The sequence below is a fragment of the Aspergillus oryzae genome, chromosome 6 (assembly GCF_000184455.2).
Source record: "Aspergillus oryzae RIB40 DNA, chromosome 6".
In the NCBI taxonomy this organism is placed as follows: Eukaryota; Fungi; Ascomycota; class Eurotiomycetes; order Eurotiales; family Aspergillaceae; genus Aspergillus; species Aspergillus oryzae.
The window spans coordinates 1,608,229-1,627,417 of record NC_036440.1 but is presented as its reverse complement, the minus strand read 5'-3'; the positions used below and the strand labels follow the sequence as shown (position 1 = coordinate 1,627,417).

At 48.6% G+C, this 19,189-nt stretch overlaps 7 protein-coding genes across 7 annotated transcripts; 3 read left to right on the top strand and 4 right to left on the bottom strand.

The window, feature by feature from the left end:
- Nucleotides 1-347: 347 nt before the first annotated feature.
- Nucleotides 348-1,212, top strand: AO090020000071 (18S rRNA pseudouridine methyltransferase; the record flags this gene model as incomplete). The annotated part of the gene is made up of 2 exons (XM_001824395.3): nt 348-659; nt 736-1,212. The coding sequence occupies 2 exons, from the start codon at nt 348-350 to the stop codon at nt 1,210-1,212; spliced, it is 789 nt and encodes a 262-aa protein (XP_001824447.3).
- A 2,671-nt stretch (nt 1,213-3,883) lies between these two features.
- Nucleotides 3,884-5,662, top strand: AO090020000072 (VOC family protein; the record flags this gene model as incomplete). Its single annotated transcript, XM_023238171.1, has 2 exons — nt 3,884-4,059; nt 4,117-5,662. The coding sequence occupies 2 exons, from the start codon at nt 3,884-3,886 to the stop codon at nt 5,660-5,662; spliced, it is 1,722 nt and encodes a 573-aa protein (XP_023092686.1).
- Nucleotides 5,663-6,790: 1,128 nt separating this feature from the next.
- On the bottom strand, nt 6,791-7,753 carry AO090020000073 (putative ubiquitin conjugating enzyme (UbcD); the record flags this gene model as incomplete). Its single annotated transcript, XM_001824397.3, has 5 exons — nt 6,791-6,930; nt 6,986-7,169; nt 7,312-7,341; nt 7,492-7,537; nt 7,710-7,753. The coding sequence occupies 5 exons, from the start codon at nt 7,751-7,753 to the stop codon at nt 6,791-6,793; spliced, it is 444 nt and encodes a 147-aa protein (XP_001824449.1).
- Nucleotides 7,754-9,138: 1,385 nt separating this feature from the next.
- Nucleotides 9,139-10,675, bottom strand: AO090020000074 (acyl-CoA dehydrogenase; the record flags this gene model as incomplete). The annotated part of the gene is made up of 4 exons (XM_023238170.1): nt 9,139-9,185; nt 9,258-9,367; nt 9,431-10,346; nt 10,453-10,675. The coding sequence occupies 4 exons, from the start codon at nt 10,673-10,675 to the stop codon at nt 9,139-9,141; spliced, it is 1,296 nt and encodes a 431-aa protein (XP_023092687.1).
- Nucleotides 10,676-11,828: 1,153 nt separating this feature from the next.
- Nucleotides 11,829-12,410, bottom strand: AO090020000075 (uncharacterized protein; the record flags this gene model as incomplete). The annotated part of the gene is made up of 1 exon (XM_001824400.3): nt 11,829-12,410. One exon carries the CDS (start codon nt 12,408-12,410, stop codon nt 11,829-11,831), a length of 582 nt encoding a protein of 193 aa, XP_001824452.3.
- Nucleotides 12,411-13,004: 594 nt separating this feature from the next.
- AO090020000076 (Zn(II)2Cys6 transcription factor domain-containing protein) lies at nt 13,005-14,229 on the bottom strand (the record flags this gene model as incomplete). The annotated part of the gene is made up of 2 exons (XM_023238169.1): nt 13,005-13,011; nt 13,154-14,229. 2 exons carry the CDS (start codon nt 14,227-14,229, stop codon nt 13,005-13,007), a joined length of 1,083 nt encoding a protein of 360 aa, XP_023092688.1.
- A 790-nt stretch (nt 14,230-15,019) lies between these two features.
- fen1 (multifunctional nuclease RAD27) lies at nt 15,020-16,158 on the top strand (the record flags this gene model as incomplete). The annotated part of the gene is made up of 2 exons (XM_001824401.3): nt 15,020-15,577; nt 15,637-16,158. The coding sequence occupies 2 exons, from the start codon at nt 15,020-15,022 to the stop codon at nt 16,156-16,158; spliced, it is 1,080 nt and encodes a 359-aa protein (XP_001824453.3).
- Between the last annotated feature and the right edge of the window lie 3,031 nt (nt 16,159-19,189).

Below are 19,189 nucleotides of genomic sequence, written 5' to 3'. Positions count from 1 at the left end.
CTGTTCTTTTTTTTTGTCTTTTTTTTTTCTTCCCTTTTTTCCCTCCCCTTCCAAAACTCTCTTTTCTTTTCTTGGTTAACAAATCCCCTCTTCATCCTCATTTCATGTCTTGAGGTATCAAGTCGAGAACAACGGTCTACTTGAACTCTCTTCAAGTGTCCGTCCTACCTATTTAATATTCTCTACCCTTCTTCGTCGGTTCTGGATTCCACGGCCCTGTCCAATTTTTTGAGACAACGCCCGTGTCACCCCAAACCTCATTACAACCCCCACTTTCACAAAACTAGTTGTGGTTCTCACAGCCCAGTTCCGCGGCCATCGACCCCTCTTTTAATATCCCGTTCAACATGCAATCAGAACACAATGAACCGTATGCTAATCGCATTCAACTTTCAGGGACTCAGTCTTGTCCGCCCCCAGAATTACCTCAACTCGTCGCCGAGCAACATGTTCCCATTGCCGCCAACGACAAGGAAACTCAACGTCTAATCGTTGTCCTCTCCCATGCTAGTCTGGAGACCTATCGTGCCTCCCACGGTGGACGCAATGGCGCCGGTCGTGATGAGAAGTACTCATTGCTGAACAGCGATGAGCATATCGGTGTGATGCGTAAAATGAACAGAGACATTAGTGAAGCTCGACCAGATATCACTCATCAGGTACATCTTTTCTTCCTCAGACTGCGGCTCTTATACATGAGCCTTCGGTGAGAGAAACTAATCACACTTGGTGCAGTGTCTTCTCACTCTGCTCGACTCCCCTGTCAACAAGGCAGGCAAACTCCAAATTTACATTCACACGGCCAAAGGTGTCCTGATCGAAGTGAATCCAAGTGTTCGAATTCCGCGTACATTCAAGCGTTTTGCTGGCCTCATGGTCCAGCTTCTGCATCGGCTCTCGATCCGCTCCACCAATTCTCAGGAGAAATTGCTCAAGGTCATCAAGAACCCCATCACCGATCATCTGCCTCCTAATTGCCGCAAGGTGACCCTCAGTTATGAGGCCCCCGTGGTGCGGACCAGAGATTACATTGAGTCGCTAGGCCCTAAGGAGAGCGTCTGTATTTTTGTCGGAGCTATGGCTAAAGGTCACGATGACTTTGCCGACTCATTCAAGGACGACACAATCAGTATCAGCAACTACAGCCTGAGTGCTAGCGTGGCGTGCAGCAAATTCTGCCACGCGGCCGAGGAAGTGTGGGATATTGTATGATTCGCACGTTTCGGATGCAATCTTCCTTCGATAGGAGCGGCCAAAGCTTGACGAGGTAACGAATTTCCTTGCGACTATCCACCCAATCTGAGATGTCCGGAGTGCAGCAAACACCAACTTTGGCAGGACGTGTCTCCTGTGCCACATGATTTTAACGGTTCTAGGCTCACTACCTACAGTCTCTTATTGGTTTTTTTTGGTATCTTTCGCGTTTCCTGTTTCTTGTGCATCATGGCAGCCTTCAACGCCACGCGATACTGAAGGATTCACGATCACTATATCAAGGGCTCTTTTAGAGAGCTGTCGGCTTCCGTTTGGATAGCTCGCCCTTATCAAGTAGGCATCAGGGATATCTGCGATAAGAAAGTGGTGAGGGTGTGGTCTGAGTTCTTTTAAAGTTCTTCTACCACTAGTCTTTGCAGTTCGACCATCCCCAGCGAGGTTCTGCGTTCTTCCACAATCTGCATCTCTTCAATTACCTTTGCGCAAGCAAAGGTCTGTACAGTGCTGGGGCTTTGTATCGCACCTGAAATCTAAGAGATGACGTGACCGTTAATAATAGAATTAAGTACACGAATATAATGGGGAAAATCAACTACTGGCAATGTCTTTGGGACAAGACGCTCTGCGCTCATGCTTGACATTGACATCAGTCAATATTCGGTTCTTCTTTTCCGGTAGGAGTAGGGAAGCACGTTATTAATCAAATAGGTATGTAGGAGTACATTCATCCATGCATGAGACAAGTGAAAAGTCGTAATATGTTTATCAAATATTCGGCAGCCTGCATGTCAAAAGGCAGTAAGCTGAGAAGCTACTCGCAAAACCGCCACGAAATAGAATGACTGATCGTATCAATTTTGGCGTAGTCGAAAGATAGTTTGAAGGTGGAAGAAGAAAAGGCAAATGTGAACAAGAGGAACCATCGTGACCACATGCCTGAGGCTACTCAACCTTCCGTCACGGTCACTTTCCATTGCCCCCTCCATCACTTTCCCTCCTTTCCCTCTTCTTCCCCCCTTTTCTCTGTGACTCACTTCCTTCTGTGGGGTCTTGCAACCAATGCACTATTGACCCAGAATGGAGAATTGCATTGACTCCATATGCAAGTATCGATCGGAGTGGTTCGAGTGGCTGGGAATGGAGTCTCCCTCTTCAACGTGGCATGCAGACATCGCAGCAATTCCTTGGGTGGATCTCCCGCTTCACTTGACTTGTGGACGGATTGATTCATGTGGCATCTCTAGAGGGGTGTTTTTCGGTTACGTGCAAAACCAATCAATCAATCATCCTAGTTCGTTACCGCTACTGGAGTTAAGATCAACGCCGATGTCAGATCTCTGCATGGGCCCAGTTTATTTGAAACCGAGTGAGGCCTACCCAGTGGCCATTTCGTTTTGCTTTCTTTCTCATTTCTTCCGGAAAACATGACCCTTGATGTCACATCCGCTCATTCGTTGAATAGCCATGGCACTTGATCCACGACGCAGAAACCAAGTGGGTGTTGTTTGGCGGTCAGACGGCGCCATCCAGCGACTAACAGCAGCAGAAGTGCCCAAAGCAGGAACACAACTCCCCATCGGTCAGGGTGACCTGGTGCCCCTCAGTGGCCCCCAACCTGGTCCTTTGGTGAAACTATTCGACTTTATGCTGCCTCTGAAAACATGAGCACTGAGGTATTTTTAAGTCCAAAGCCCAACTAAGTATTTTAGCCTGGGCCTTTCGAGCTAGAATTCGGATACCGTTATTAGCATCATATCCTGTTACAGTTATTTATGGTGATTATAATTCTCTGATGATTACTGGAAAATAATAGTGAGGAGTACTGTGTTGTCTTTAGCTCCGTCTTGGCCGATACTGACTCCACCACTACCAATCACCATCCTCCACCTCAACCCTGGTATCGTCGCCTCATTCACCTCAACTTCTGAGTCCTGACATGGTGCGGTTTTACGCTTGGCTCATCTGCAGTATCCACCGTTTCCTGATAGGCGCCCCATCCGATGCCGGCAGGGCCACCTACAGGACCGTCCGCCAGGCTTTCCCCACGGTGACCTGGCGGCGTGAGAGCGTTTTCTTCCCCTCGTTTCTAGCTTCACCGATAGGTAACATCATGGGTCTCTTGACCGTCTTCTGACAGGATTTCGTCTTTTCAGCATGGGAACGCAGAGCCAGTCAAGTCGACACTTCGTCGGAATTGGTTTGCCTTCGGACGCATTGCGAGCTTATGCAATAATACCTGCTATGCTAGACCGTGTTTTGCATCACTAGAGCGGGTTGTTTCCTTCGGGAACGAATCTTTCTTTTTGTTAGCTACTGATCAGTCCTGATTGGATATCAGTTGGGCACTCTTGGGATATTCCCCCGTACAGATAGCTTGGCCGTGAAGTAATATATCTTGTCACCTTGTGGCTCCTTCTTTAACGTCCCATTCTACTCTCACTCGATCATTAGTGTTCGTACATCTATATATCCTTTCTTTTCTCCATACATCTTTCTTTCTCCCGTTACAACCTTAAGTCAATCTTCAGATTGTGGTCCTATCCTTGCGAGGACGAAGTCTTGAAGCATTTGGTACTGCTTCCGTCCCCTATACCATACTACGTACCCAAGATCTATCCGTCGCCTGCATACTCGCTCACAACCCGGCGAGTCCTTCTCTTTATTGGACATGCCTGTATCACATCTTACCTTGACTGTCTCCCATCTCCCCACCTCAACGTCATTCTTCCTCTCCTGTCTACAACCCCTGGGATATCAGTTCATTGGTCGTCATGACGATTATATTGGCTTCGGCCAGAACCCCGGGGAACCGGCAGATTTCTGGATAACCGAGCAAAAGCCAGGGTAAGTGAAAGCAGCCAACCCACGCCAACCGAAGTTGTGTGCTGACTCGCTTTTTAGGGTGCCAGCTGGCGCCGCACATGTTGCATTTCCTGCACCATCAAAGGATGCAGTAGGCCAGTTCTTCATCCACGCGTTGAAGGCTGGTGGGAAGATTCACGGAGAGCCAAAAACCCGTGACTCGGAATCTGGCTACTACAGCGCAGCCATCATCGATGTTGATGGCAACAGTATAGAGGCCGTTTACCGTCCGAGCAGCTCATCAGCTAGGTCAGAGGTTAGCAGGTCGGCTTTGGCTCTGCTCGAGAATGGCTCGGTCGTATCTAAGACAGCCCCCTCGATTGTCTCGAAAGCGACAAGCAAAGCCAGCTCTGTCAAGCCCGAGAGCGTGGCTTCTCCCAGATCTGAAGCTAGATCTTATGTTTCCAAGGCGACGACTGCTGTAGAACGAGCTGCACCATCGGTCATTTCCCGCGAAGTTCAGCCGGCGCCGTCACCAACGTATGTCGTGCATCACACCACTCAGAAAACTGACGATGGTATGGCAGCGAAGACCATTGTTGGTACTCTTATCGGAGCTGCTGCGGGCGCAGCTATTGCATACGCTATGTCAAAAGGCGATTCAGAGCCTTCTGAAACTACACCCCCGCCCCAATATACTCCCCGGGATCTTGCACAACTCATATCTCCGTCCCAAGCCCAATCTCCCTCTCAGGAACTGCAAGGCTTTAGAGCCATCGAGGCTCCCCCGGCCAGAAGTGTCTACTCTCATTCGGAAGTACGTCCGACTTTGACTCGCAGTGTCACCTCAAAGAACCCTCGTGCAAGCACCATTTACGAGGGATCAGAATTTGTTCCACGGGGAGGTGGGGGCAGCGTTTATCTTGATCAGAACGGACGCCGGTCCTCTGAGGGAAGCGTGTACAGTGGCAGCGATTACCCTATCAGAGCCATTGAATACCCACCATCGGTTGATTCCCGGGGTTACGAGGCCACTCTGATCAGCAGCTTCCATGACAAGTCACGAGCGATGGACAATGGAAGTGTGTATTCATCATCGACAATCAGGCCATCCAAAGCCAACTATCAAGACCATCACTCTTCACACAGCTCGCACCACTCGTCGCATCATTCTTCTCGTCATTCTTCCCGCCATTCAATTGCAAGATCTCATTCCAGTAGCACTGTCTCAGCCACGCGTAGTGCCTGCAACGTCCCACTTCCCGAAGGCTCTATAGCATCCTTTGCTTCCAGCCGCAGCGGTGCTAAATCGGGTGTTTCTGCTCGCAATATCCCGCTCCCGGAGAGTGTATATGATGATGTCGACGTCGAAACCAATGTTACTCCTGATGATTCAATCAGCCAAGTTGATGATTCGAGAAGGTCCTCTGTCTCCCATCGTTCCCACGTCTCTAAAGCGGCTTCCCGGATTTCTAAACATTCCAGCAAATTTGACGAGCCCGTCAAGCCAAGTGACAGTGTGAGCCAGGTTTCGAGCCATGCTTCGAGAGCATCACAGCGGACCATCAAGGCAGGCGGCAGCGTAGCGGGAGGCTCCAAGGCTCCTTCCAAGGTCAGCAGCCGGAGGGGAAGCCAAGTTGCATAGGGGTGATTTTGCTCTCTTCTCTTCCCCCTACACCAACCACTTCGTCTGTTTTATTACCTCTCTGGCCTCTCCTCATCGCACTCATCTACAGCTCCACCGTCATTTTATCTCTATATGCTTAGTCTTTCATAATCCTTCATATTTTCACGGCATACGAAACTAAAGTGTGGCATGTTCACAGCATCACCATTGGCGTTATGTTATGTATACATTCGGAGAAGTTATTGCTTTTTGGGATCGATTTAACTATCAACTATGTTTCTATATCGACAGAAGCGTTGTCCGAGAAAGAGGAGCAATCTATACCAGACTCGGACAAGAAGTGCAAAGCCTTCCTTCTGACAAGATACAAACGTAGACAGGAGAGAATAGACTTGATGATTTTATCTTCAGACCTCGGCCGGTGTACACATAGCGTGCTCTGTTTTTAGATTACATGGGGAGTTCAGATATCGAGATACATATATATACGCATCATTGTGACACATCTTCTAGCCTTGGGCGACCGTATCTCGGTAGACATGAAACTCTATACTCCTGGCCGTGTAGACTACCATGAATACCGGGCAACTGTCCCGCGAAATACACACAAGGCGTTACATACAACCACGCCACTTGGACGAGAAATGTAAGATAAGGCATCATCAATAAAACTGGGTTGGATTGGCCTTTGCCTCGATAGCTGCTATCTGATACAAACGCCAACACCAGTACACCATCACCACCTGATCTCCTCACGCCATCTCATAACCATCACACCTCAGGCAAGCCTTCACGACCGTACCAGCAACATCCTCCTCCATCCCATCCCCGGCCCAAGGACGGACCCACGAGCCTTGGGCTATATGCTTATCACGTAATTTGCCCGACTCCATTGATTGAAACAAAAAGATGCCATGAATGCATGAATATTGGTCATAATGATCGTTGGATATGACATTTTCCCGCCGACAGGAAAAAAGGGTAAAGAAAATGGGTAACAAGTAATTTAAGACACGCAAATGGAAAAACAAGGAAAGGATCTACGATCACGGTACGCCAGGCTTCGGATCTGATCTAACGGAACGAAAGAAGACGCAGAAGCGATTTGGAAGACCAAGGTGGCCGTGTTTTATTGAGATTCGAAGATCAGATAGCATATTTCCGGGTCCATTCGCGGGCGGTCGCTTCATACCGACCGCGGTCAGTCTTGTACACATGCGCAATTTCAGGCACCAACGGGTCGTCTGGGTTGGGGTCTGTAAGCATCGAACAGATGGACAGCAGCACTGCGAAGGTACGGTTAGTCTCGGAAACGGCGATCGCGGGGTACGGACGACGAACCTTTAGAGATTGTGAGAGCAGGGCTCCATTGGTCTCTAAGAATGTCCAGACAGATACTGCCATTTGAGTTGATGTTGGGGTGGTAGATACGGGTGGTGAAGTTGACCTTAGGCGGCTTGAATGGGTAGTCGGTAGGGAAGTGGATTGCTAGGAAGAAAACGCCTCCCGAGTATGGAGAGTCACCCTGATGAGCCAATCGCATTAGTGGTTATGTTTCGCAAGCATACAAAAGGTGAGTGGGCAAGCCACAAGGTCCCTGTTTGTCTATAAAAGGACGAGTGCTCAAGGCAGCCAAGAAAAAGAGGTACAATTGGGATTTCACTCACAGGACCCATAATAGTAGCTTGCCAGTGGAACTGCAATAAGATTGCCTGTCAGTAATTTCGCTCCAGAATAGTTTGCGATCGACGAGTGCAGGGGTGCGGGGGCCACAGCGTTGGCCCCGCGACACCGCCGTCAACGGAACGAATTGATATGTAGGACCAGGGGTTTCCGGAGAATCATACCAAGTCTTCACCTACAGGTCCAGCGGAGCAGGAGGAGGGAGGATCACTACAGAAGAATGGGAGCGTTAGCATTTCGGGGTACAGTGATCCATCAAAGGAGGGTATAGTTTAGGAAGTGCTTCATCAACCCCCCGCGGGAATAGTGGGGTGTCTCGCTCAGCGGCACAATGGAGAACGAGGGGAAATCATGGAGACAGAAAGAGATATAGATATCTTACCGGCCGAGGTCAGAGAGTTCCTTGTTAATTCTCTTAAGAGCCATTTTGTTGGTAATGTGATTTTTTTTTTTTAGAAAAAAAAAAAATAAGAGAGTGAGAGAGAGAGGCTTTTAAAGCGACCGCTCAGTCGAAAGAGCGGTTGGTATCGAATTTAAGAAATCTGCACAACACAATCCGGTCAGTACTTTTAAGGCTGGAGGTGATGGAAGACTAATATTATCTATAGGATGTAATGAGAAGGAAGAGAAGGAATACATCAAAAATCAAAAGAAAGTTTTTTCTGGGGGGAAAAGGAGTGTTGGTGGTGGAAGTACTCACAGTGAGAATGATTACGTCGGAGGGGGGGCAAAAGGAGAAAGAGGGGGAATTGGGCTGAAAGAAGAAAAAGAGGAAGAGGGAGAGAGGGAGAGACAGAGAGAAAGGGAAAGGCAAGAGTGGATGAGCGAGATCCAGTGACCGTATTACCGGTCATGATATTTTACCATACGTGCCTTCCTCTCAGCCACATCCCCTCTTGAGCCACACAGAGATACTACGGGTCTACTAGTACGTCAGTGCTCCGTACAGTAGTACGAAATTGGTAGTGCTCTGTAAGTTTGCGCAAGTGCCAAAGTTGACCCCGAAGGTAAGGTATCGCCACTTTCAGCCATGGTTCTTGTCTATGACTGGACACTAGTTAACTACATTACCATGCCTGAAATTCTCTCTCTTTTTTTTTTCTCTCAAGGCCTTCTTACATGTACAATTGCATAACAGAAATCACCATATAAAATACATACAATGGAGACCCGCCTTGTTGCTACACTTTGTACCTGTATGTATGTACATACACATACGGAGGATACTACTAGTACAGAAGTTCTTTCCCTTCCACTCACAGATGACAAGGTCTGACAGACACCCGCCCAGCCACACAGACACACAAACACACAGACACACACACACACACACACACACACACTCACTCACTCACTCACTCACTCACTCTCACTTACTCTCTCTCTCTCTCTCTCTTTCTTTCTGTGTATGTGTGTAGAATAATTCAACGCATTCTCGAATTACTTCCTCCCTCTTCAGCGACTCCACGTCCAGATCTCGATCAAAACGTCATTTTCATATTGAGCCCACGCATACATCAAGCCTCGCGTGCCCACGTGGCGCAGTCGAATATCACGTGTATATAAGGTACTGATTCTCGAAGGCTCTGCTGTACTACCAAGTAGTAATAGTACTGCGACTTAGCGCCTAGCGAGTGGGGATTGACCAGTGATAGTCATGGCGCAATGGACTGGTTTAGTAGGACGTTGAACACTGTTATTTGACTAGATGTACCATTTGTCTCTCGACCTGTCTAACTACTATAGTTATACACATTACTGTTCCCAAATCAGTCGCAAGCGATTCTACGAGGATGACAGCGACAAGTGTCCTAAACAAACGCCTGGACTCCAGTGATGGCGCGCCCCAGAATCAATGCTATACCAATCATTAGCATCAGGCCCCTCATGCTGGAAGGAACGTCGATTTTTAATTCGGTCAGATACTCACAGTGAATGTCGCTCTGTCCTTCGTATGTCTGCACTACAAACAGGTTGGCTACGTGCCGGCCGATATGGTATTCGTCGCTGGTCGCATTTCCGCCGAAGACTTCTTGAAGTCTATCGGGGGGTTAAGGTTAGTACATCTCGACCGGGAAAGGAAATGGGTGTGGAACTACATACATCCGAGAGTTGGCCAGGGCCCGGTCACAGTTTTGTCTTTTAATCATGGAGATCATTTCAGGGGTAGATTTGCCTTCGTCCTTGAGCCTAGCAACCTGGGTTGCTGCTAGCGTTCCATAAGCAGCATCTGTGGCAGCATCCGCCAACTTCTTCTGGATTAATTGATACTTCGCCAGTGGGTTGCCCTTGAATTGCTTCCGCTCTAAGGCATAGGTCCGGGCACGGCTAAGGCAGTCTTCAAGAGCCCCCATGGCACCAAAGGCGATACCTAGTCGGGCACTGTTAAGACAGGTGAAAGGTCCAGTGAGGCCTTCAACATCGGGGAACATATTCTCCTTTGGAACCGGACAGTCATCCATTTGAATCATACCGGTGATAGACGCCCGTAAGGCGGTCTTATTTTTGATGGCCGGAGTCTCCAAGGTGCCGGGAGGGCATTGGTCACGTTCCACCACAAACCCGCGGATCTTGCCTGTGCTCTCCAGCTTGGCCCATACTATCAAAATGTCGGAGATGGGGGAGTTAGTAATCCAAGTCTTCGTGCCGGAGAGCGAATAATAGCCCTTTTTAGTAGGATGCTCTCGCGCAACTGTTTCCATAGAACCAGGGTCCGAGCCATGGTTAGGTTCCGTGAGACCAAAACAACCCGCAATCTTTCCCTTGGCTAGCCCTGGCAGAAATCTATCCTTTAGCTCCTGGGATCCAAACTCGTAGATGGCCGTCATCGCTAGCGAGCTCTGCACAGACATCCCTGATCGGTATCCGGAATCCACTCGTTCAACCTCCTTAGTGATCAGACCCGATGCAACAGTGCTGGCACCTGCACAACCATAACCCTCAATGCTGGCGCCAAGAAGGCCCAGTTCGCCCATTTCTTCTAGTATTTTGCGATCATAGTTCTCGTTTCGATAAGCATCTGACAGACCCTCATAAGTTAGCATTCATATCCATTATCCCTCTGTGCAATGAACCGAGGCTTTCATATACAGGTGTCAGCTCTGCTAAGGTGAGAGATCGCATACCGAGAACCCGGGGTAACAAGCGTTCCTGGCAATACTGTCGCGCCGTGTCTTGAATCGCCAATTCCTCCTCCGTATACAGCTCCGATGCAGCCAGAGGATCTTCCCAATTGAAGGCGGTCGCGAAACCACGCACCGACGCATTGAGTGAAGCTGTTGGTGCATTGTGCACGTGGCTTGCCGACTGGAGGCGACGTGAAGCCGCACGGAGCAATGATCGATTCATGATGGGTAGTATAAGGCGCGGTGACAGATAAAAACCTTCTCAAGCAAAGGTGGACGTCAATAAGCTCTTTCTATGGATATATAAGCGTTTTACAGCAGAATTGGCAGCTAGTACGGCATACGTGAATAGGAATAGTAGTTGTTGCGGGGAAGCTGTTTGAATCGCTCGAACTTAAAAAAAGGCCGAACTTAAAGAAAGCAAGACTTTCCCTCGGCAATCGCTCCGGGTGTCGGCCTCCCGTTTGGATACTTCCGCATCCATCTTCCGCAACCACAGGAATAGCCGTAAGTCCGTTGATACAAGACGGATATCAGAAAACAGGGCCCTATCATTCAATACATCCTATGGGAAGTGCAGGTGGATATCCGGTATTTCCCCACCCGCTATCTATTGGTTTCGGCTTGGGTTCCGTTTCCTCGGCAGTGTCACCCAATGAACTAGTAGAGCTTCATATATACCATATTCGATGTAAAACGTAAGGGGAAAGGGGAGGGAAGAAAAGAAGAAAAAGAAATCAATGGAAGTAAGTAGTCATTATCCAACCTCCCAGTTGTACCGTAGAATGGCTCGTGGACATGCTGTCATCCTCATCATGTTATGCACTACGATCTAGCATCAAGCCAGATCGTACACTTCTCGATTTCTATGTACGCCGAGATTGTTATACAATCAGTTCATTGACTTGAGAGACTTGGAATATGGCACATATTAGGTAATTCCGTGTGAAATGCTGCAGCGGTTGGTTTGATAGGCGAGGTCTCCTCACTCTCTAATGAGTGAAGCTAAGTGTGCCGGCTGCGAGACCTAGTAGTGAAGTCTGCCATCATGAGGCATGTTGAGGATAAGTTCTATCCCCGGGCTTCAGAGGAAATCGGAAGATCCGTCTGTAAGTCATAAGACAAGGTCTCCAATACGGAGAGTTTTACGGTTCATGCGCCAGCACCCCGAGCGAGACCTCTCTCCAAATGGAAGCTCTCGGTGTACAAAAGACTCAGTAAATTAGGCTTCACCACCTCATGAAGATACGCCTCAGAGCACTCCAGTGCTTTATAGGAGCTAACCAAGGTTGTAACCAGGAAAAGGGATGTATAACAAGCACTTCCCTATCACAATCTGCAAAGGTTCATGGAGGCGGCGGCGGCGGCGGCCTGAATCAGGCAGGCATTTGGGACTGAAGAAAGTCAAAGACCCCTGTAGGGAAATACTCCTCGTCGAAGCCCCACAAATCAGCCATCATAGGATCCACAGAACCCTCCGAGAGACCTGGTTGTTGCTTCGATTGTGCCGCAGCAGACTCCAATCCACTGCCCCTCTCAGCAGACAAGGGAGCTATTCCTAGTAGCGGGGGCGGATGGTTCAGTATAGTATCCCGCTCGCCCAGTGGTTGGGCTCCAGGGATGATTATAGGTTTGAACATAGAATTCTGAGAAGGGTCACGAAAGCTCTGTCCTGTAGGCTGTCCGTTGTAAGAATTCCTTCTCTCCCACTCTTCAAGCCCCGTAAGCATTTTTCTCAGTCCACGGGCGATGTGGTGACTGAGGTGACGCTCGCTAGCTCGTCTACTGCAGGACACCATCATCTCAATAACACGTCCAACCAAGGCCCGCACGTATGCGATATCAATGGATAGGCCCGCTGACGCAATAGAATTCTGCTTGCCCGGCTTACTAGGTATACAGCTCGAGCAGCTTCTGGCTGCGATCTTTAACAGAAATACAGCGGCAAAGGTGATCATGCTATGTAGATACAACGGAACACCGACCAAAGCCCTCTGTATGTCAGGCTCATCCAGAACGACCAATAGAGTGCCAATGGCAGATTCAATGGCCAAGTTTGCACGTTTTTTTCGCTCGTTAGATAAAGGGCGGGCTGACAGTGAACAATGATATGTCCGCAATGCAACAGAATTCAGTTGTAGGCGGGAGAAATGGTAGTGTAGATAGACGGCTTTATAAGGGTACGCACCAACATAACGACTCCCGGCTATTCAATTCGACATGTCAGATCGCAAATTTCAATCAGAAGACACAAGGATAACTATACCTAGGCGAGGTAACCACGCAGACTGCCACTCCTCAAGATCGGCGTCAAATTTGTCGATCGTTGTAAACTCGCTCTCAGGTACCTCAAGGTCGACGTCGGGGCCAAAAGCATGGTATATACGAGTAAGGATAATAAACAAATCTACCTGGCTGTGCAAACGCAGGTCGGATTGTGTTACAGTGGGGGACATAGTAAATGTATTATGATTGGTGATACTCTTGTCCTCATGGATTATGGGCGGTCGGCCATAAGCGATGGAAAAATGGTGCTCCAGGGTCTATTATCGTTAGATCCTGCAATATACAAGTTCAATGGAGAAGACTTACATAGAGAAGATACCATAATCTTGCTTGCTCTTGGTGCTCAGGTGAGCCTTGAGTAGCCTTTCTGTATGATTGGTGCAGGTTGCGCTCGGTTGCAATACGGACTGCATACCCCGATAGCTTCCAACTGACATCTGCAAGCCAAAAAGCGCCTATACATAATGCGCGTAAATCATCCAAGGTATGGTGTCTATCAAGCATTGACTCCGATGCTAATTTCGCGAACTCGGTGTAGCAGGTATCAAAAAGTCTTTCTTTTTGCGGCATATGCAAAGCTGTAACAGCGAGAATGGCTGCAGACAACATTGAAGAAGAGTTTCGGACTGAGGTGAGGTCCTTATGCACAAGGGCTATACCATCCCATAAATAACGATTGAGCACCTGGTCAAAGAAACAGAACAGCTCCTCCGCTTCCTGTGGATCCACAGTCCCTCGCGAGATAAGGTCAGTGTCGCGGTCCGAGGTATGATGCCGTTCGGGGGTTCTTTCTTGAATATCACTCAGCTGGGTCACTTCATACAAGCTGCCCATTGGAGCAGTAACCAATAGTTTCTCTTCCCTGTCAATAGCAATTTGCGATCGTTGCTGGGTGGTGTGGGAAGGCGGGTGGGATATTCCATCCACTGATTTAGCACCACCATCGGTCGCATCTCTTCCGACGTCGCCCCTCGAGGTATGTATGTCGTCTGTAGAAACTGTAGACCCCCGTCGACCGCTCTTCTTATGCGGTGTTTCCGCTGACTTGCCAACGGCCTGATAGTATGAGAGCTCTGGTAGTTGTGCCTTTCTGAGTAGATCTGCCATGGCAAGCTCTATCGTTGTCTTCCATCTATACAGTGTGTACAATCGGGTTAGCAAGGAGACTGCTTGGTGGAATCCAGGTTGAAACGAAACAAAGCGCACGTACTCCGCTTCATCGTCCAGCAAAGTTTGGAGGCTCTTGTTGACGACACATTCCAAGCCCATGCGACGACATCTGGAGCAGACCGATTCCCCTGCCTTCATATCACAACGGACTTTATGCCTTTTGCATTCGGTGCACGCACGTATTTTTCGCGAAATCTTGGGTACATGTATTGATTCACGTCGAGAGTTAGCCTCCGACGCAGGATATGGCAGAGCACCCCGGGGAGGTGAAGCGGACGACGCATCGCCATTGGCTTCGAAATCAAGGCGACTGCGTTTCATGGTTTAGAAAAATTCATCGTTAAGGTCACAGCTTGCAGTGGGGGTCTCGTTTCTTTTTATAGATATTGTCTACGGCCACAGAATTGGATTTCAAGTTGGGAAGAGGGGGAAGGGACTGCAGAAGATACTAGTACTGGAGAGAATGCTAACCTCTCACTGCCTTAGGCCATACTGTTTAAGCTTACTGAAACCGTTCCTTTTCACTGGCCAGGCCTAAGAGGGGACCCTCGAGCCTTAGGCGAAAGGAATGGGGTTTTCTAGCGGGGAAGTCACGTGGAATGTGTGTCGCCGGAAGCTAACCCCGAAGAGGTCTAATGATGTATTCCCGCCCGTCGCGCGTTCTCGAAGCTCGGCGCGCGTTTGGTCGCGGTATCACTCTAGAAACCTTTTCTGTGATCTTGGTTAAACCAAGGGAGTAGTTCTGACTGGTTTCCCTCGCGGTTTTCATATTACAACAGCAGGAAACTCATCATGGGTATCAAGCGTAAGTTAACCTCACCCAACCACCTATTGCCCTACCACCGTGTAAGCTCGTTTGGTACTGACTTTGATCTCTACAGACCTGTACCAGGTAATCGCGGAGAATGCCCCTGATGCAATCAAAGCGGGGGATATCAAAAACCATTTTGGCCGAAAGGTTGCTATAGTATGTCAGGTCCTTCCTTGTATTAGCTGTGCACTACGGCGCTGTCTGGGCTAACGGATTATCACTGGAATCTAGGATGCGTATGTAACTTGATCGTTCTTTAGGGGAGCAAGCGAAGACTAGAAACTAACATACCACAGCTCCATGAGTATCTACAGTTTTCTCATCGCCGTGCGCTCCGAGGGCCAACAACTCATGAGCGATACCGGTGAGACCACGTCGCATCTGATGGGCATGTTCTACCGCACTTTGCGAATGGTCGATAACGGAATCAAACCTCTTTATGTTTTTGATGGAGCTCCGCCAAAGCTCAAGTCTGGCGAGCTAGCTAAGCGTACCGCTCGGAAAGCCGAAGCTACTGAGGCTCATGAGGAGGCCAAGGAAACCGGCACAGCGGAGGATGTTGAGAAGTTTTCACGGCGCACAGTACGGGTTACGAGAGATCACAATGCGGAGTGTAAGAAGCTGCTGAAGTTAATGGGTATCCCATACATCGACGCCCCCACTGAGGCAGAGGCGCAGTGCGCAGTCCTTGCACGGGCGGGAAAGGTCTATGCTGCTGCTTCCGAGGATATGGACACGTTATGCTTTGAAGCCCCCATTCTTCTGAGGCATCTTACATTCAGCGAACAGCGAAAAGAACCGATCCTGGAAATCCATCTCAGCCGCGCGCTGGAAGGACTCGATATGGACCGAAAGCAGGTAAAACCACTCATAATTCCTACAGCAGCGCTTGGTCTTGCTTATGGTTTGCTGTACAGTTTATCGATCTTTGTATCTTACTTGGCTGCGATTATTTAGAGCCAATTCCCAAAGTTGGACCTAATACTGCCCTGAAACTCATTCGGGAGTTTGGAAGCCTCGAGAAGGTTGTTGAGCATATGGAGAGCGACCCGAAAAAGAAATACGTTATTCCGGAAGACTGGCCATACCAGGATGCAAGAGAACTTTTTCTCAACCCAGACGTGAGAGAAGCTAGTCACCCAGACTGCGATTTCAAATGGGAGGCACCAGATATTGAAGGCCTTGTGGAATTCTTAGTGAAAGATAAGGGCTTTAACGAAGATCGAGTGCGCAACGGCGCAGCTCGGCTTCAGAAGAACTTGAAGACTGCCCAGCAGTCACGTCTAGAGGGCTTTTTCAAACCTGTGGCCCGGACCGATGAGGAGAAGGCGAACCTCAAGCGTAAGCACGACGAGAAACTTCAGGAGCAGAAGAAACGCAAAAAGGAAGAGGCCAAAGCCAAGAAGGAGGCCAAGGCAAGACCCCGCGGTGCTGGGTGAGAGATTCGCTCTCCTTGATCCAGTCAATATTTTGCACGACGGGGATGTTCTTAACAAAGCGACGTCTAAGTAGGGGGTCGAAAAAAAAAAATCAAAATAAGACGGCGTTGGCGTTGCGTGAAAAGCTCACTGGGTTGTCGTTTTTTTGGTTCTGAGCTGCGGCGTTTCATTGATGGGTGCAATCACCGACTATAATATTTGTATATCCTATGAATAGGGCTAAGATATTTCTGCAGGTAGGAGAGCAGAAAGATGTGATCGTCTCTAGCGCTTATCATCTTCGAGAACATGCCTTTTCTTTTTTTTTTATCGAGGGATCTGCCATCGTGGATCGGTAAGGCCAGGTCGCCATGTGCCGAGAGACGCTTTCAGTGAAACCCAGCTTGAATTCCGTGATCCCCCTGCGGAGAAACATGAAAGTAGTAAATATAACGCTTAATCACATAGACATAGCCCTTCTTCATCATTATACCTTCTAAGGAAATGTTTCGCCGGTTGTGACAGCTCATAGTGTGGTTGGGCATTGTTGTAGTGATGAACACCATCGTACCTCAACACAGCGGATGTTGATTTCTTTGGTTATATCGGGAAATGAGACCAACGTTCGTTCTAGATGGTGCAGTTAGTAAGCTATTATCTCTAGGAGACAAGGGTTCGCCGTTGTTACCGCTGTAGTCCGGGAGATCAGGTTCAAGAACTCCTAGTTGAGTGATATATATGGCGGGCGGGGCAGTAGTTGGATCCTATGCACTACAGTAGGGTTACCGAGTCATGAAGGAGATCACAACGCTACTAGAACGCCACGACCAATAGATACTAACGGCCTAGCATTAGAGTAGAGCCCATAAGCTCAGTACCCAGACACATCAATTCAACTAGAGGAGATAACTGTGTCGTGCCTGGTATTCCATCAATAGCCGCCTCCATGACGATGACCGAGTTTGAGCCGAGCATCCTTAGAGGTATGGGCTGTTCGGTTTAACCTGGCTTGCTCAGGGTACCAGAGGGAAACAGGAAATACATATCAAGCAGGAGATAGTCGGGGAGGATCTAGAAATCATGATATTGAGTGGGGGTTGTTTGCTTGGGTATTCATGCTTACTACTAGTAATATTCTAGAGACTAGAATCAATCCATGGTCACGATCACTGAGCATGCATCCACCATAGCACAAGTGGGTTTTAGCTAGGTAGACTACAAACTGAGTCTCCCCAATATTACTATATTTGAGGCACAGGTCCACTGTACGCAGTATTTCGGGGCCTGAATAAAAGGCTTCTTGTACAGTGCAAAACACATGATTCATACATGCCTACGACCAGCGCATTGATCAGGCCTCACTGCCAATCGCCAGAGCACCAACCATGGGTTGCGATCTATATTCTTCAAGTAGAGGAACCAATAACCACACGACCCGTCAGCGTTTCAAGTATGGAATCTCCTAAGTTAGGAAGAAACTCAAATAGGCGATCCATACATCATCCCCCCTCGTGACCTGAACGGCACGAGGCGGCCAAATGGAAGCCTCCACGGGGATTCTCCCTCCATCGACAACATGCAAGGGACAGACAGCTCGACACCTTCCGTATAATTTTGACTCTTATGGTCACCCGGCAAGCTGCCAGGAGGCCATGAGCTTGATCAAACAGCAGATTTCAATGGCCGACCCCAATGGATGTAGAATCCCCAAAATTGGTTTGGTCAACCCGGAATTGCTGATCCCGATATAGAGCCAACTAGACCGGAAGGTAGAGCAACTGAAGACAATATTGATGGTTCTTTAAGCTTCGAGAACTAATTAATATAGTCATGACGATTGCGATACACTCTTGTCGTCCTTATTATCGCAAAGAACCCTCTGTGGATAGGGGAAAATGATACGGAAATTAGGTACGTATACATGGAAGGAGGCGCGCCTCAGCGTTCTCTTCTTTCTTTATCCCACCGAAGGCATTAGATAAAGACGTAATATAGGGAAGCTGAGCATATGCCTGGAAAATAATCCCCAAGGGATATATAACCTAAGAATTATCTAGGAAAAAGAGAAAAACCAAGGAGGGAGAGGGGGTGGTGTGGGAAGAGGTGGAAGCAGAACGCGTAGAAAGACTGCAGAGGATGCGCGTGGGAGGGAGTTGAGGATGTGCGATCGATGAAATGCAATGGGATATCCACTTCATTACCAAAAGCTAGCGTAAAGGACTACCTCTTATCATAATATTGATCACCCGAGAATACGGCCCTACCAATTATCTACCGAGAAAATGCACAAAGAAAAAGGGAAAAAAAAAAGTGGGAGGAAAAAAGAGGAGAAACAGCAGAGGGACTTTGACGTGTAGGTGCTTGGGAGTGATCTTGTGTCAACACCCGCTGCCCTATAAAGCGCGGATGCCCCGCGGCCTTCCACCCCTTCCGTCGTCGACTGCTTTTTCTTCTGTTTCCACCAACGATCCACCCTTACGCCTGTTGAACTTGAATCTCGTCTCGTAGACCGAGGTCTCTTTTATAACTTCAACTTAATATTACAAGTGATACCTACCCACCCTAACGATGCCTCCCAAGAAAGCTTCCACCGGCGCAGCCAAGAAGACTGCCTCGACTCATGCTTCCTACCGTGGTATGTCTTTACTGATCTTTCCTCACCACCACATCGCGCCGGAGTGATTATAATATCGTTTTTGTCGCGAATGAGTGCTGATTCATTTGATATAGATATGATCAAGGATGCTATCTTGAATGTGAGTTGATCACGCCGTTCCCGAGGCGCTTTGGGAGATGGATGTTGGGTCCAAACTTCTCCGACCGTGACACGTCTGCACGGTGCTGGACCATCCCAACGTCACGTCGGAATCTCTTTAATTTTATCTCAAGCTGGTCGCTAACATCTCGTCCTCTAGCTGAAAGAGCGCAATGGTAGCAGGTATGTTTAGTTTTGTTTTCGCCTCCCCTCACAAGGCCCGGTTCGTCAGCGACGTGGCAACCGCAGAAGGCGCCCAAGTCGCGTATTAGGCTAACTTGATCGCCCCATGACAGT